Consider the following 15,985-nt stretch of genomic DNA (forward strand, 5'->3'; position numbering starts at 1 on the left):
TATCCTCCCCGTATAATATATAGGATATTTACAAAAGAAATTATATATGCGGAATGCTTCGAATTAATTTCCTGGATAAGGTACAGTCAAACTTTCCCTTCTGTTCCCAATTCATTCTGTGAACGAATCCAGCGCCGGCACAAGTTTCTTTTCCTTCAGGTAGATGCTATTTTCTTTATGTTTGCACCAAATGCCAGTTGATAATATACATGGCATACAATGTCATGCTCTGCATATCTTTTGTTCGATAAAATGTCTCCCTTAAATTAGATGCATCACCAGCTTTATCACCATTGGTGTTGTTTATTTTACCTCATAAGCGTGAAATGTCTCTTGCCATGTATTTTGTTCCAAGTTCTATACATATATGTGTCTTTTACATATTGTTGTGTATGTCTGTATGAGTTTTACAGTATAAGTCATAAGAGATGGTTTCACTTGATGGATAGGTAGCAGGTAGACCATACCATGGTTTGCTAAAAGGGATGATGAAGTTTGCAGGATATTCCCGACCCGTTTCATTTTCTCCTATAAATTTTAATGTCATTAGAAACAGTTCCAGATTCCCTCTAGGTAGGAATTTGAGCAGCTCAAGGTTCTTTTCTGCTTATGCTCTGAAAGATCAATCAAATGATAAAACTTCAGTGGTTGCCAAATACTATCTTCCTCCTTGGTTTAGGTGAGTGCCTGATGTCTCTGCAGTTTTTTTGGTCTCTAAGAATCTTAGCACAACTGTTAGTGTTGTCATCATATGACTTCGGAGGTCACATGTTCCAATCATGTAATCAGCCTCCTCTTGCAAATGCTATTTGCAAGGTAAGGCTTTTTATTATAGAGTCACACAATGGGTCTCACCTTTTCCTCTGCTTGGGGGAACTTTTATTGCACCAGGTTGCATTTTTCTTTCTTGTTATCTACTTCGTATCTGCTTGTGCTATAAGTATACTGATTTTATCAACCTGGTTTGGACTTGTCTTTTGTTGGTTGAATTTCAGTGTTGCTCCAATGATGGACTGGACAGACAATCACTATAGGACTCTAGCTCGCCTCATATCAAAACACGCTTGGCTGTACACCGAGATGGTTGCAGCTGAGACAATTGTTTATCAAAAGGACAATCTGGTAAGTTTAAATATATAAGTCTGCTTGTTAACATAAAATAGGAAATGAAAAAAAAGGGACTATGTAGCTAAAAGGGTTTTTCTCATGTGAATAACTAAAATCACGATTACAAATTTTGTAGCATTCTCTGAGTTTTCTTCGGTAAAATATATTTCATAACTTGTAATGATTGAATTCTCCTCTAGAAGTCGATTGTTTATCTCATAGCTGCGGGCATATCGCATATGTGTGTGCACAAGAGCACAAATTAATGGAATGGTATTCAATGCTATCATTTCTGGATAAATTGGTATTGAAAAACCATTTATTCTTTTATTCTGTCTATTCTGCTCAGGACAGATTCTTGGCATATTCTCCGGACCAACATCCTATTGTGCTTCAAATTGGAGGTAGTAAAATAGAAAAATTAGCAAAAGCAACTGAACTTGCTAATGCTTATTGCTATGACGAGATCAACTTAAAGTTCGTATATTTCCTACCACCTTAAATTTTAAAGTTTCGTTGTTTCTACTATTGTTCTCTGATGATGACTTTTTTGAAAACATATACCAGCTGCGGATGCCCTAGTCCAAAAGTAGCTGGACATGGGTGCTTTGGTGTGAGTCTCATGCTTGAACCAGAGGTTAGAAAATCATCCTTAATTAAATATGGTGACATGCAAACAGATTGAATGTATAATTTTTTTTGTCAATGTGCATTGATATAGAAATCTATTGTATACATGGAAAGTTTGTTGCTGAGGCTATGTCAGCAATTGCTGCCAGTACAAATGTACCTGTTAGTGTCAAATGCCGAATCGGTGTGGACGATCATGATTCTTACAGTGAGCTGTGTAAGTTCCTTCTTTATTCATTTTTTCTCTACTCAAGTTGAAAGGCTGTGAAGTTGGATTCAATGAATAGGTTCCATTCTCCTGCTTAAAAAATTTATGCAGAAATCGTATTACAGTACACCGGATATATGTTAGTGTCTGCTATATTTCATAAGTTTTTGCAACTAAACTGTGCTAAAACAGTGTCTTGCTTTTAGAATACACTCGAAAGGGGTATTCAGTTGATTAGGTACATGGTGGGTGTTTATCATATCAAAATCACTTGATTGCTGTTGCCATTAACTTGAATTTTCTACTTAATTGATGGTAGCCAAATTGTGACATGCTGATAGGAGTCAGGAATCTTCATGTATGAAATCATGATTGCTATAGTAACAATGGTTGCAGAGTTTTGAATTTGGTTGCTAACCATTACTGAAAGCAAATAACATATCACATATGGATAGATTATAGAGATGTTCAGAATCTAACGGAAAATATTTGTGATGGAGTTTTTGGGACCACCTTTTTCTTCTTCTTTTGTTGCTACTACTTATTAGGCTTGCAGTTTCACGTGTCTCTATTTATTTGTCTTTTAGGTATCAAATTGAAAGAAATATTTTTGTATTATGAAATTGTAAATTATCTGTACAAGAGTTCTCTATTTAAAGAGAATAAAGAAACCTAATGGGCTAAGCCCAAATAATGACTATTACAGAATTACAAAATAATAAAAATAATTCTATATAATTCTAGAATTTACAATACTCCCCTCAAGCTGAGGAATGGATATTTATCATTCCCAGCTTGCTAGTAAGCTCTTGAAACCTATCATCAGGAAGACCCTTAGTCAAGACATCAACCAATTGACAACTAGACGGAATATATGGAGTAGTGATTAGTCCACTGTCCAGTTTCTCCTTGATGAAGTGGCGATCAATCTCAATATGTTTGGTGCGGTCATGTTGGACTGGATTGTGGGCTATACAGATAGCTGACTTGTTATCACAGAGTAACTTCATAGGCCCTTCACACCTCACATTTAGATCATCTAGAATGATTTTAAGCCATAATAACTCACAGATACCTTGAGCCATGGCTCGAAATTCTACTTCTGCACTCAACCTAGCAACCACATTCTGCTTTTTACTTCTCCATGTTATGAGATTTCCACAGAGAAACATACAATAGCCTGAGGTAGACCGTCGGTTAGTTACGGATCCAACATAATCTGCGTTTGTATACACTTCTAAGGATAAGTTTCCTCCTCTCTGAAATAATAGTCATATATAAAGAGCCCTGCTTGGTAGAAAAAATCTTGTTCCTTAGATCATAGCAAGTGGCAGCATCTTGTTTCATTGAATAGGCCTGATGAAGAATTTTCCAGATCTCAAAAGCAGTAGGTAAGAACATACAATATTGACTAACTTCAGGAGTCATAGAATTCCATAGCCATGTCATAATAAGAGAGTCTTCATCATCCCAATAAGCAAATTTTGGATCTGTTTTGGCAATAACAGGTCCTTCAAGATGAGCAATCTTACGACGCCCTTTGAGAATTGTACGAACCAGCTGAGACCACTGCAAATAATTTTTTCCATTGAGACGATAATTCTAATGGAGAGCAGGCAGATCGTTTGGACTAAGAGAAGCAGCCATAGAGGATGTAGCAGGCTGAATTATCGGAGTATCAGGCTGAATTTTCGAATTATCTTCAACGTCAGACATAAAATTTGCTAAAAACAGACTGATCAGAATGATAAAGGTCCAATGTTACTGGAATAGTACCCAGGAGGCCGGAACAGGAACAAACCTGGCCGGAATAGTAACAAGTGGCCGGAACAGTGACGAACAGAGGAAGAAACACCGTGGGAAGGCTGCAACGGGATCAAAACCTCAATATAACCACAGATCCACACTCAGAAGGATGGGGCGAGTTGGTCTGTGTTGGCCGCGCGTGAAGCGGGTGGCCCACGCGCCTCCAAGCGCCGCTGCAGCTCCGGGAACAACGCGTCTCTTCCACGCGTGTGAGAGCGCGTCTGGTCAGATCTCCAGGTGGGTCCTGGACAGAAGAGCTCGTCTCTTCGTGGCGGTCACAATCTTTGGTGGATTGCCGGAAAAATCGTCGGAAAAATTGCGGAGACGGTGGTCAACGGCGGTCTTTCAATGAGAACAGTGATCGGAGCGTCGAACGATGATCCTCTCGGTCCAAAAGGTCCCCGGAAATATTTTCCGATGGCGGCTAATGGCAGCGAGAGGCGAAAAATAAGGATTCCTCCTTTAAAGGTGTAGATGCGGAAGCAGAGCCCTCAGAATCGAGAGCTCTGATACCAAATTGAAAGAAATATTTTTGTATTATGAAATTGTAAATTATCTGTACAAGAGTTCTCTATTTAAAGAGAATAAAGAAACCTAATGGGCTAAGCTCAAATATTGACTATTACAGAATTACAAAATAATAAAAATAATTCTATATAATTCTAGAATTTACAATATATCATGCTTCTATGTTTAAGAAGATCGGATATAATAGGAACTTAAGTTTTCATTTATGCCAGTCTTAAATCATTCCTGTTTTGGTTTCTTCCACCTATGGTCTTTATCTTAATAACTCAACAGAAGAAGGAAACATTTGTTTTTGTGGTAAAATATGGGAAAAAATCACATTGCTTTATCTAAATTTTGCCCTTAAATTGAACCTGTCACGCTTTTCTATATCTAATACTGCAGATTACAAGTTTAAGCACAGTCTAGTTTAGCAATTTATACTTTTCTACTCCTTGTTACATGGAATTTATTTAGTATTCTGGGTTTCATTAGCATCAGCAAGATGGACGCTTTGATGCTATTGTCCTAAAGCTTAATGGATCTCTAATTCTACATTGTACATTGCAATTGATGTGATTTAGATCTTATTTTATAATTTCTTCTATAAAATATTTGTGCCATGGTTTTGGGTTACATATTGAAACTTTCTGTTGTGTGCCAGGTGATTTCATATATAAGGTTTCTTCTCTTTCACCAACTAAGCATTTCATAATTCACTCAAGGAAGGCGCTGCTCAATGGCATTAGCCCAGCTGAAAATAGGACGATTCCTCCTCTAAGGTATGTGCTAGTAAAATTTAATTTTTGTAGTCATATTATATATGGAATTGCAGATGATACGTCATGTTTTTTTAATGCAGATATGAATACTTTTATGGCCTCTTACGCGATTTTCCCGACTTAACATTTACAATCAATGGTGGCATTACTAATGTTGATGAGGTGAGCTGTTGTCATGGTAATCATTCTTTGTGTATTGAAACCTGATATTCATATGAATTTTCAGAATGTCTGGCACTAAAACTGTTCTCCTATAATCGTTTCATATTGTTCTGATGCTTCTACCTTTGCCTGTTTTCATGGGGACTTTGATTGTAGGTCAATGCAGCTCGAGAAGCTGGGGCTCATGGTGTTATGGTTGGACGTGCAGCATACAATAAGTTAAGTGTCAAATACAAAAATTTACTGCTTTTGTCCATTTGATGTCTCAAGCAATAAGTTTCTTAGTTTCAAATATCAGGATTCTGCTTTTTAATGAAAGGGGGGAAAAACCATCCTAAAAGCTTAAGATGTTAAAATGTTAGGTGGGGCACAGAAATTGTTTCATGTCTACAACAATGCTTTGTTGATTGAACCTTCTTAATAATGTTTGTATAAATTGCTATGTGGTGGCTGGAATAACCATTGTTGATAATCTCAACAGCCCTTGGCATATTTTGGGACATGTTGATACTGCAATTTACGGTGCACCGAGCTGTGGTCTTACACGTCGTCAGGTTCATTTACAGAATGTTTGGCTTTCCATGGATTCATCTGCACCAATTGTTAGAGTTAACTTTCACATTTGTCAGTGTTTACCATTTTTTGTTTTAATTATTTGTTTCTCATTTAATCAAGGTCCTTGAAAAATATCAAGTCTATGGGGACTCGGTGTTGGGTAAATATGGACATAAACCAACTGTGCGAGATATTGTGAAGGTTGGGATAAGTATTTCCCTCAGTTAGTTGATTTGCCAATTTTTTACTTTCTAAAATTCACTGGAATTTCCTGTGTAGCGCTGTATGTAGTATAGAATAGCTGATATTTAATACTCTTTTATATGTAGATGTAACTTCAAGTAGTTTTACGGTACATACACATTTTTTGATTTCTTGCAGTTCAATGCCTGGACTCTATGAGGAGTTCCTATTTTATTTTAGGATTTAGAAGGTTGGATGGTTTTTTCCTCCTCCTTCCTACCATTTGCATGAAGCAAGTTATATATCTATTAATGATACTACTGAATTTTCTACCTCCAATCTGCTGCTATTATATGGCTATCGTCTGTTGTATTGCTGCAGCCTTTGCTCAATCTTTTCCATTCGGCACCTGGGAATGGACTTTGGAAGCGCAAAGCTGATGCTGCTTTCAAAAATTGCACGGTATGATTACTTTGGGGAAACCTAATTAGTTGAGTACTTAGAAGAGAATTTCATTTATATTGTATTAGACTTAAGATGAAATTACCAGCGTACTGAATATATAAACTTCTTAATTTACTGTTCTTTTTTGTGATTTCTATTTTATGGGTGGTACGGCACATGGTGTGGTGGTGTGGCAAATCCATCAACATCCTTCCATCTTGTATTAGTAGAACCCTTCTTTCCTGTAGCTTTCATGGGGATGTCTCCATTTCTCCAGTAAATTTAAAAAGGATGTTTTGAAAATAAAAAGTTCCTTGAGAATACGTATATGATATTAGTTACATTATTAGATTAGAAATAGATACGGATAGATTGTACTAAAACAAAATTGCAGAAATAGATAGAGAGACAGATTATCCCTGAAATTAATGACTACTGTGGAGAATGAGATTGACGCCAAAAGAAGTATGGATATTGTGATAATTTGTTCTGCTATGGAAATTAAGGACGTAAATGTACTCAGATAGCTAGTTCCTTCTTTCTCTTTTATATATATATAGTACTTAACAAACAGATATTGGATTAGTTAGTTTTTTTTTGGGTTGCATAATTTGATTACTATTAACTTTCCTTTTATAACTTCAGTCACTATATTAATTGATTCAAATGCTAACTGAATTCTTGAACCATGTAGACAATGGAATCATTTTTTGAAGAAACCCTTGTAGCAATTCCTGACTCAGTATTGGATTCACCAGTTGCGGAACCACCACCTGGCCGTGGACATCTTTTTGCTGACATAGACAATTTACTGCCTCCTCCATACAAAACAAGAGAAGAGGTAGCTGCTATATGCGCTTAGGTTCACGTGTACTCTACTAAACTAAGTTGTAGTGGTCGCCATTTTTTTCTTGAAATGAAGAGATAGGTACCATGTAAAAGCTCCCATTAATACAATATAAATGCATCCCTTATCTTTTTGTAAGCATTTGTGTTTGAAACGTTATCAATTCGATGTAAAAGCTTTAACCACAAAATAGGGGATTGCAATTCTGTGTGGCGTTTGCTTTAGCTGGTGTTACTGGCTGTGGAATCTTGTATCGGGGTGTTAGAACTGTTTGGTAAAAAGTTGGATGGCTCATATTACTCTCTATCAGATAATACCAACCCTGACCACGGAAAAAAAAGAAAAAGGAAAAGAGAAAAGAGAGGTATACCATATATTATTTTAGAGATAGGTTATAGTTATAATTTTTTTTTCCTTACATATTCTTATAGTTATGTTTTATCGCATATCATAATTAAATCAATAATTCTCATTTGATATTACTTTGTCACTGTTGATTAAGTTTTAATTTAATAATATAAAAATAATTATAAGAAATTGTTAAGATACAAAATTACAAGTACAACCTTATTTTTCTGATCCTCCTTATCTGCGATTCATAAAAGGGACATTATACGTCTCAGAGCCACTAGTTCCAGAGGATCAATTATTCAACGTGGCAATATTTTGTTGGTCATTTCATCAATGAGATAAGATATTGGATGGCCCTACTCATTTGTGATTTACATTCCATATAATCTTTTATCCAACATAACAACACACAACATAGAAGAACTAGTTTTGGTTTGGGGAATAGTTCAGTGTTCAGATTACATTGCAGAGATGGCATCAATAACCATGACAGCCTCATTCCTTGGTAGCTCAGCCCTCACCAACCGGTCTACGGTGGCAACCCAAAGGAGGCTTGTGGTGGCAAATGCTGCCAGAGCAGTTGAAGGAGAGAAGGTGAAACTCAGTTATGAGAGTGACAAAGAGGGTAGCAATGGAAGGAGGAACATGATGTTTGCTGCAGCAGCAGCAGCTGTTTGTTCTGTTGCTGGGATAGCTTTGGCAGATGAGCCCAAACGTGGTACCCCAGAAGCTAAGAAAATCTATGCCCCTGTTTGTGTCACCATGCCAACAGCTAGGATTTGTCGTAAGTAAGGTCCTTAGGATTTCGTTATTTCCTATGAAAAGAACAATGGGGATGTAATGTTTTGATTTCATGTGATGATCCTTTCTGTCTCTCTGTACTAGTTGTTCGTGAAACAATCAACTTTGCCTTATCTGTTTAGTTTAATGCTCGACCAACGAAGATGGATAGTTAAAATTTTAGCATCTGTTTTTTTTTTTTCCCCTTTTGATCAAAGACGAAATATTCGAGTTGCAGCATACAAAAACAAAATCTGTCTTTAAAACACGCTTCTAAAATTTAAACTTTTTTCTAAACACATTCAGTTCTTTTTGTAAATTCGACCTAACCATCTCTAATGACACTAAAATTTATAAAACAGAGTACTTAGTATTTAAACACTGTATTCAAATAATTTACATCCATAAAGTTTCAAATTAATATAAGTACTTGCAACTTAGAAGAATTTTATTGAACAAAATCTCACGAATAATGGAAAAATAAATCATTTGAATTTTGTGTTTTGTTTTCCAACGAGATTTTATCTTTTGGATATAATTCTTCAGCAAAGAATAAACTGACTATGTTCAGCTATGATGCACGTACACGTACGCGGGACACGACACGACTATGTTCATACACGACTATGTTCAGCTATGATGCATGTCCGTGTAACAGAGATGTTGAGAGCCTCCGTGCCGAAATTTTTTTCAGTGATCCAGGACCATCAACAATTGGATGGTCCATTTGAAAAATTTGGAACATAAATAAAAATATAAATGAAAGATATGAGTAAAATGGAAGAAATAATTTTTCTCCCCGCCAGTTTCTACGATGCAATCGTGCTCCTTTTAAACATTTAACATCAAGTTCAATTTGATCAATGAGTACGGTTTCTGAGCTAATTTCGCAGTTGAATAACTCTGTTAATAGGAAATGGATCCTGCAAAAAAAAATATGATATGGTCATTTGGGAAGATCACAATCATACAAAAGTAAATTAACGGTTATAATTTCGTAACTACTTATTTTATTATTTTTTTTCTCTTCTCCTTTTTTACCATTGATCCACCTTTGTATGGTTATGATTTTCCACATTATATGATTATGTGAATTTTTAATGTTCCACATCCCTATTAATATTGATTCCTTCCACTAAGAAACTTATTGTTCTTCATTTTCATTAATAACATAACTGGAAACAAAGGGACAACTGCTGGAGAGGAAGTACATGTAATAAATATAATCGGACTTTATATGTAATTAGAAATTTTATTTATTATGAAAATCTGCATTATATTTTTTTAAAGATTCAATATTAATAAATACTTATTGAAGTGAATTACAATTATATAATAAAAATTAATAAGCATTTGAAGACAGTTATAATTGAAAGAAAAAATATATTTTATCATTATTTTTGAAAAAAGTAATAATATATATTTTTCAATTTATATTTTTATATTTGATGTCAGCCAATAATATCAATAATATAATGAGAAGTTGATGAATAGCTTAGTTTTTTTTTCTTTTTTTTTTATGTTTGTATCTTCATTAATAATGATAGGTAGTTTAGAAAGAAAATGACAAAACAGAAATTCCTTATATATATATATATATATATATATATATATATATATATATAATTTTAAACTGTAAGAACTTATTTCAAATATAAAAACAATTTTTAACAATTTTTTTCTAACGAAAAAAATTCACTAATAGTTTATGGGCATTATTTTTTTGCAGCTGTAGCAGAGCGAAAAATTTACGATATTACTGTTACACCATTGACTTAGTGCGATGAGCCGATTAAAGTGGAGTATTTTTTGTGATGTTCAAAAAGATAGAATTTTTTTTAATCTTGAATGTCAATTTTTTAACGGAAGTGAAGTGTATCGAAGATGCTCTCGTGGTAGAAAAGTAATGTCGGCATCGGCAACAGAGACATTCCTTTTGAAAAAAGTAGGAGCCACCAATGCAAGAAAAAAAAAAACATTTGTCTATAAAATACATTATATTATATGTGGCATAAAACTCTTTTACAATAAAAACAAAAATAATTTTAAGATAGTTTATGAAAAAAGTGTGTATCTTTTAAAAAGATGTAAAATTGTGTCATTTTAAGTGATAAAAAATAAAGGAAGAAAAAGAGTGGATAAAAAAATATAAAGATGTGGCCCACCTCTCCACCTCTTTGTGAGAGTGAAATGACACGAGTTGTGTTATTTAAAAGGATAAACACTTTTCCCATTGTTTATACATAATGAAATTCATAAATTAAAGAAAAATGTTTGTCATTCTAAATGACATAAAATTATGTCATTTTAAGAGAGAGATAGACACAAGAAAATAATTTTTTATTTAAAATCTAAAATAAAAAAAAACCATCTACTTTCTCTCCCATGATTTTCATTCATTGTGTCGATCTCTCTTAAAATTAAAATGTCAAACACCAAACTCTAAATTAAAATAGGGAAAACATTTTCTTCTTTAAAAGGAGAAATTTTTTCTCTTTCTAATGATTCATAGTATAAGTGGGGTCTACAAAATAGTAAAGAGAAAAAAAAATTTAAGGTGAGATCCACTTATGCTATGGAGAAAGATTTTTTCATTTAAAAGGAAAAAATGTTTTCCCATTAAAATAAAGGAAATATTTTTCTTATGTTGTAGAGAGTGATTACCTCATGTTATAATTGTTGTTAAAATCTCGATTTATCATTATAATTTTACGTTTTTACGATTTTTTTCATCAAAATGATTTTACCAATATTTTGAACGCTTTTACGATTTTTTTACATTACGATTTTATGTTTTACGATTTTTTAACCCCCTTCCGATTTTATTTAAAATCTCGATTTTAACAACATTGCATGTTATCGAAATAAAATTACAAGTGATACCCATACGCTATGTAGCACTGATACCGACACGGGACACGTGACACGATACGACACGACACTCCGCCACATTAATTCTAAAAAATGTTAGATTTCAACACGTTAGGACACGTTTTGATATTAAATAATATTTTTAATTTATGTAGTATATATTATATTTAATATTCAATAATTGAAAAAAAAATGAATCTAAACTTATAATATTCATAAATTTTGGAAAGAAATATAAGATATCTCAAATATTTATATTAAACTCAATAAAATGGTAATCGTAATTCAACGAATCTAATAGTTGGAACTAAAAACTCAATGCAACGTAACCTTTGAACCTTTTTTTAAATTTCTATAACGCTTGTTGGAGTGTCGGGAAGTGTCGGACACGACACGTCAGGATTTTTGAAGTGTCGGTGCTTCATAGCCCATAAGTAATAGGAGAGAGAAAAAAAGAGTGATGAGACTCACCTCTTTTTATGTGTAGAAAAATTATTTATATTATATAAAATGAGATAAACATAACACTTAAAATAATTAGATATTTTCCTTATAATAACAAACTTGGTAGTAAAGATCGGCTACGAAATACAAACAAAACGTTGCTTGATTTCTCCGTTTAGAGAGAGAGAGGATTGAGTTGTCCTGGCTTGAGATTATAAAATCCCTTTCTATTCCTTCACTTGTTTTCGTTCTTGTTCACTTCACAAACCTGATTATTGATGGCAACGCCAACGGACACAGATTGGAGTTCCCAAACGAACTGGACCGTTGCCTCCGGTTCTCTCCGTAACTGCCTCACCTTCGAATCCTCACTCTCTTCCTTCGACGATGAAGCTTCCACCTCCGAATCCTCTCCTCTTATTCTTCACCCTCCCTCACCCGATTCTGCTCCTTGCGAGATCAAGAGTAAGTTTTCTCAACTTCAACAATTTCACTTCTACACTCTGCTCTCACTTCTACACTCATGATTCTAGAAAGATCTGTTTTGAATCTTCACATTTCCTGTAATAATCGATGAGTTATTGAATTGTAGTTAATTTTGCTGAGAAACATGAGCTTAGACAAGTCTACGTTCGAAGCACGGCTCGAGTGTATGAGATTTACTCTGCACTCGACCTTCAAAGCAACGACGATTATCTCTGTACCGTTCGATGTGGTGTCGCTGCTAGAGATGGTGAAGTTCTTCGTCCTCCTAATATTCAAGAAATTGATTCTTTAACTAACAAAGATTATGGTGACGATAATGTGAAAAATGAAGATGATTGGGTTGAAGTCAAAGTTGTTGATACTCCTGTGCAAACAAAACCCTACATCGACTCAACCAAAACCACTCAGGTATGCAGATTCCATTGTCTTGGATTATAAAGTGAGAAAGAAACAAGGGATGTTCTCTGCAAGATCATAACATAATCGTTGCATTAGCATCAATTTAGTAAATGATTTGTTCTTTTTCCTTACTTTTAGAAATGATTGTATCATGCCAGTGTAATATTGAATTTATGATTTCAAGGTCATGTTTTCCTGTTTACCAGGATCTTTATGAGGCTACGGCAGAGGTTAATGACGCGAATCCTTGCATTTCTGTTACACTTCGTCTGCTCTCGCTTCAGAATAAAGGATGCGTTTGTGTTGATGAGATTTATGTGTTTGGTGATCCTGTGGATTCAGCTGATTTAGAAAGCCAAGAAAGTCGTAATGAAAACTCATCTGGCAGTTCTCTCATGGCTATGTTTCTTCCGACTATAATGCAATTATCTAAGACAACAGGTCTAGGCCATTTGAATGCTGTTAGAAAGGAAAAACAATATGTTTTGGAGGATGATAAGGAAGAAACCCACCTTAGTGATTCTGTAGTTAAAACACAGCTGAAAGGAAAAGATAGCATAACTGATCCTCAAGAAGTGAGTTTGAAAGAGGTGAAAGGAGGTTGGGCGCGTCCATCCCAGGTAGACGCACTCTCACAAGTTGCTAAAGTGGAGAGCGAACATGCTGCTGTACCCTCACAAGCCGCTAAAATTGAGAGCAATTGCAGTGTTGTACCCTCAAAAATTGCTGAAACGGAGAACAATCATGGTTCTGTTCCTGTTCGAATTGCTGAAACGGAGTGCTATAATAGTGCTGTTCCCTCGCAAGTTGCTATTACTGAGAGCAATCATGGTGATTCTTTGGGTGGCAATGTTGAAAGGGCCCTGGGACAGCTTCTATCACGAATGGACCGGATAGAAGAAATCTGTTTGGGCTTTCAAGAGAAAATGGTAATGCCCATGAACAGCATCGAGGCAAGACTCCAGCGAGTTGAGCAGCAACTTGATACACTGACTAAGAAAGTGCAGAATTCTGCATTGCCATCATGTTCTAGAATTTCTGCTCCTGATGCTTCTTGTATTGAATCAGATGCCAACTCCTCAGACAATTGTCTTGATCATGCTTTCTCTGAGCAGCAACTTGATACACTGACTAATAAAGTGCAGAATTCTGCATTGCCATCATGTTCTAGAATTTCTGCTCCTGATGCTTCTTGTATTGAATCAGATGCCAACTCCTCAGACAATTGTCTTGATCATGCTTTCTCTGAGCAGCAACTTGATACACTGACTAATAAAGTGCTGAATTCTGCATTGCCATCATGTTCTAGAATTTCTGCTCCTGATGCTTCTTGTATTGAATCAGATGCCAACTCCTCAGACAATTGTCTTGATCATGCTGTCTCTGAGCAGCAACTTGATACACTGACTAAGAAAGTGCAGAATTCTGCATTGCCATCATGTTCTAGAATTTCTGCTCCTGATGCTTCTTGTATTGAATCAGATGCCAACTCCTCAGACAATTGTCTTGATCATGCTGTCGCTGGGGAAGTTGAATCAGACGAGAAATGTTTACATACAGAAGTACTGCATGTCTCTCCCCATGACGTGTCTGATTCATCAGATACTACTCAATTGCTCTCAGGTCTTGTAGTTTCAGCTCCTCAGTTTCCTGATGGTGAGGATGAAGAAGATAATGCATCAGGACAAGAAATGAATTCTTCAAATGATAAAGGAAAGCAGTCAATTGATGATGCTTTATCCTCCGCATTAGCTAATTTTTTATCGTCTTTAGAGTCTCCAGAGTATACGAAAATTCTAACTGTTAAAGCCCCAGACTTTTCCAATGAAAATGATGAAGACCATGAGAGCAATAATGAAATAGTGAAAATTGACTCAGATCATCTCATGGACAGCGAGAAAATTAATCACATCCAAGTCTTGGCTTTGTCTGATATTTCTTTGGAAAGTGGAGAGGAGGTGAATAGAGATTGTAATGATAAACACTCTGAAGAGACTGCCCAGGAAGCTGAGGAATATGACCAATTCCGCATTGCAGAAGGAGATCAAGATCAGGTGTGTGCTGAAGTCAGTATTTTAGATGAACATAATCCAGGAACAGGTTTCAATAACAACGATGAAGAAGACGAAAACGGAAAAATCAATGGTCAGAAAAGTGATGGTTTGTTGTCCAATGTAAGTGAGATCTCAAATGAGTTGCTTGACAATCAGACCCCCGATGGTTATAGTATTACTCAGGAAGGACCATCGACAAGGACTGACCTTACAGTTGCAACAGAGGTCCCAGAAAAAGCCTCCGTTGAGAACATTATAGAGAATGTTCTTGGATTTTCGCTTGCTTCCTCCGTAGTAGATTTTGAAATCCCACTCTTGGATGTAAAATTCAATTCTCAGAGAAGTCCTGTTGGTGAGCATTTCCTTGAAGCTCTTCTGGGTGAGACGCCAGAGACCAGCTCAAGAGATCCATCAGTCAAGGAAAGCAGTGATGATCTTCCCGTTAAGGAACAATTGAAAAGCATTGATGATCTCTCATTTGAGGAGCAAAGACTACAGCACTTGAGAAATCCGGCTTCTGTCAAAGAAAAGTCCTTGATTGAAGTAGACAATGGAGAACCGGAGAATCCGGCTAGCGATAGCCATTCTGCTGTGGACAAAGACTACTGTACTTCGATAACTGTACCTGTGAACATCGAGGGTGATAATCAGCCACTGCCAGGGGACCATAAACGCAAGCGTGATCAAATATCTACACCATGTCTCATATGAAGTGGTTTCTTGACCTGTTTCTGTTCATAAACTTTGGATTTGGATTTGGATGTCGATCATATAGGCATTATATAACATAGTTGTTTTCATGAATATGATCTTCGTGCTCCCTTATTTAGATTTTCGAGAGTCAGTAGAAAGTTCTTTGCGTAGAGAGAGTCAATACAAATTACTTCGTAGAAACATGTTGCAGCTGTTCTGAGTTTATGGCGTGGTTGCATGTGAGTAGTAGTAGTATGTATCGATTATCAACTGACAACTGTAAATAGTCAATCACTCCCTGGTTGTACTTGCAGGAGAATTATTCGGAGGTGATATTTTTTTCCTTTTTTACATTAATAGGTAATCAAATAATGAGAATGGTTTTTTTGTTTTGTTTTGTGCATTTGGTGGTTTTTGACGTGTGATGCATTATTAAAATTCTTTGATATATACATTTAAATTTTGTTTAATTAGAGCTACTTTTTGATATATGGCGTTAGAAAATACTTATTCAACTATTATTTTGTTTTGATAATAATGAGTTAGGTCAGTAAGGTTTCATGTGTGAACTATTATTTTGCATTCGTGGGGGTGTTTTTTGTTTTCTCTAAATTTATTACCCACTCAATTGAATAACACCCTAAAAGAAGAAGAGAAAAAGCACACACAAGTTAAT

The 15,985-nt window shown here is 35.4% G+C and overlaps 3 protein-coding genes across 4 annotated transcripts; all 3 read left to right on the top strand.

The window, feature by feature from the left end:
• Positions 1-79: 79 nt before the first annotated feature.
• Positions 80-7,456, top strand: LOC133298146 (uncharacterized). Of its 2 annotated transcripts, none has more exons than XM_061497389.1 (13): positions 80-159; positions 450-679; positions 996-1,122; positions 1,457-1,584; positions 1,675-1,744; positions 1,852-1,954; positions 4,923-5,040; positions 5,121-5,202; positions 5,359-5,420; positions 5,684-5,756; positions 5,878-5,958; positions 6,322-6,402; positions 7,079-7,456. In XM_061497389.1, the coding sequence occupies exons 2-13, from the start codon at positions 486-488 to the stop codon at positions 7,244-7,246; spliced, it is 1,287 nt and encodes a 428-aa protein (XP_061353373.1). In that variant the 5' UTR covers positions 80-159; positions 450-485; the 3' UTR covers positions 7,247-7,456. The 2 variants fall into 2 exon arrangements, with proteins under 2 accessions (XP_061353373.1, XP_061353379.1); XM_061497395.1 differs by having other exon boundaries at positions 1,462-1,511.
• A 520-nt stretch (positions 7,457-7,976) lies between these two features.
• Positions 7,977-8,510, top strand: LOC133298325 (photosystem II 5 kDa protein, chloroplastic-like). The gene has a single exon (XM_061497595.1). The coding sequence runs from the start codon at positions 8,054-8,056 to the stop codon at positions 8,372-8,374; it is 321 nt and encodes a 106-aa protein (XP_061353579.1). The 5' UTR covers positions 7,977-8,053; the 3' UTR covers positions 8,375-8,510.
• Positions 8,511-11,846: 3,336 nt separating this feature from the next.
• LOC133297925 (uncharacterized) lies at positions 11,847-15,685 on the top strand. Its single transcript, XM_061497164.1, has 3 exons — positions 11,847-12,142; positions 12,270-12,571; positions 12,769-15,685. The coding sequence occupies exons 1-3, from the start codon at positions 11,956-11,958 to the stop codon at positions 15,325-15,327; spliced, it is 3,048 nt and encodes a 1,015-aa protein (XP_061353148.1). The 5' UTR covers positions 11,847-11,955; the 3' UTR covers positions 15,328-15,685.
• Positions 15,686-15,985: the final 300 nt, after the last annotated feature.

This window comes from Gastrolobium bilobum, unplaced genomic scaffold (assembly GCF_033153095.1).
Source record: "Gastrolobium bilobum isolate Gb01-03AN ecotype WA unplaced genomic scaffold, APGP_CSIRO_Gbil_v1 utg3870, whole genome shotgun sequence".
Taxonomy (NCBI): domain Eukaryota; kingdom Viridiplantae; phylum Streptophyta; class Magnoliopsida; order Fabales; family Fabaceae; genus Gastrolobium; species Gastrolobium bilobum.

Bases quoted from the DNA above. Each gene is read 5' to 3' on its own strand.
- LOC133298146 (XM_061497389.1), top strand. From the start codon at position 486: ATGATGAAGTTTGCAGGATATTCCCGACCCGTTTCATTTTCTCCTATA. The intron at 1,585-1,674 runs GTTCGTATATTT...AACATATACCAG, and splicing joins TATGACGAGATCAACTTAAA to CTGCGGATGCCCTAGTCCAA. The intron at 6,403-7,078 runs GTATGATTACTT...TGAACCATGTAG, and splicing joins CTGCTTTCAAAAATTGCACG to ACAATGGAATCATTTTTTGA.
- LOC133298325 (XM_061497595.1), top strand. From the start codon at position 8,054: ATGGCATCAATAACCATGACAGCCTCATTCCTTGGTAGCTCAGCCCTC.
- LOC133297925 (XM_061497164.1), top strand. From the start codon at position 11,956: ATGGCAACGCCAACGGACACAGATTGGAGTTCCCAAACGAACTGGACC. The intron at 12,143-12,269 runs GTAAGTTTTCTC...ATTGAATTGTAG, and splicing joins TGCTCCTTGCGAGATCAAGA to TTAATTTTGCTGAGAAACAT. The intron at 12,572-12,768 runs GTATGCAGATTC...CCTGTTTACCAG, and splicing joins ACTCAACCAAAACCACTCAG to GATCTTTATGAGGCTACGGC.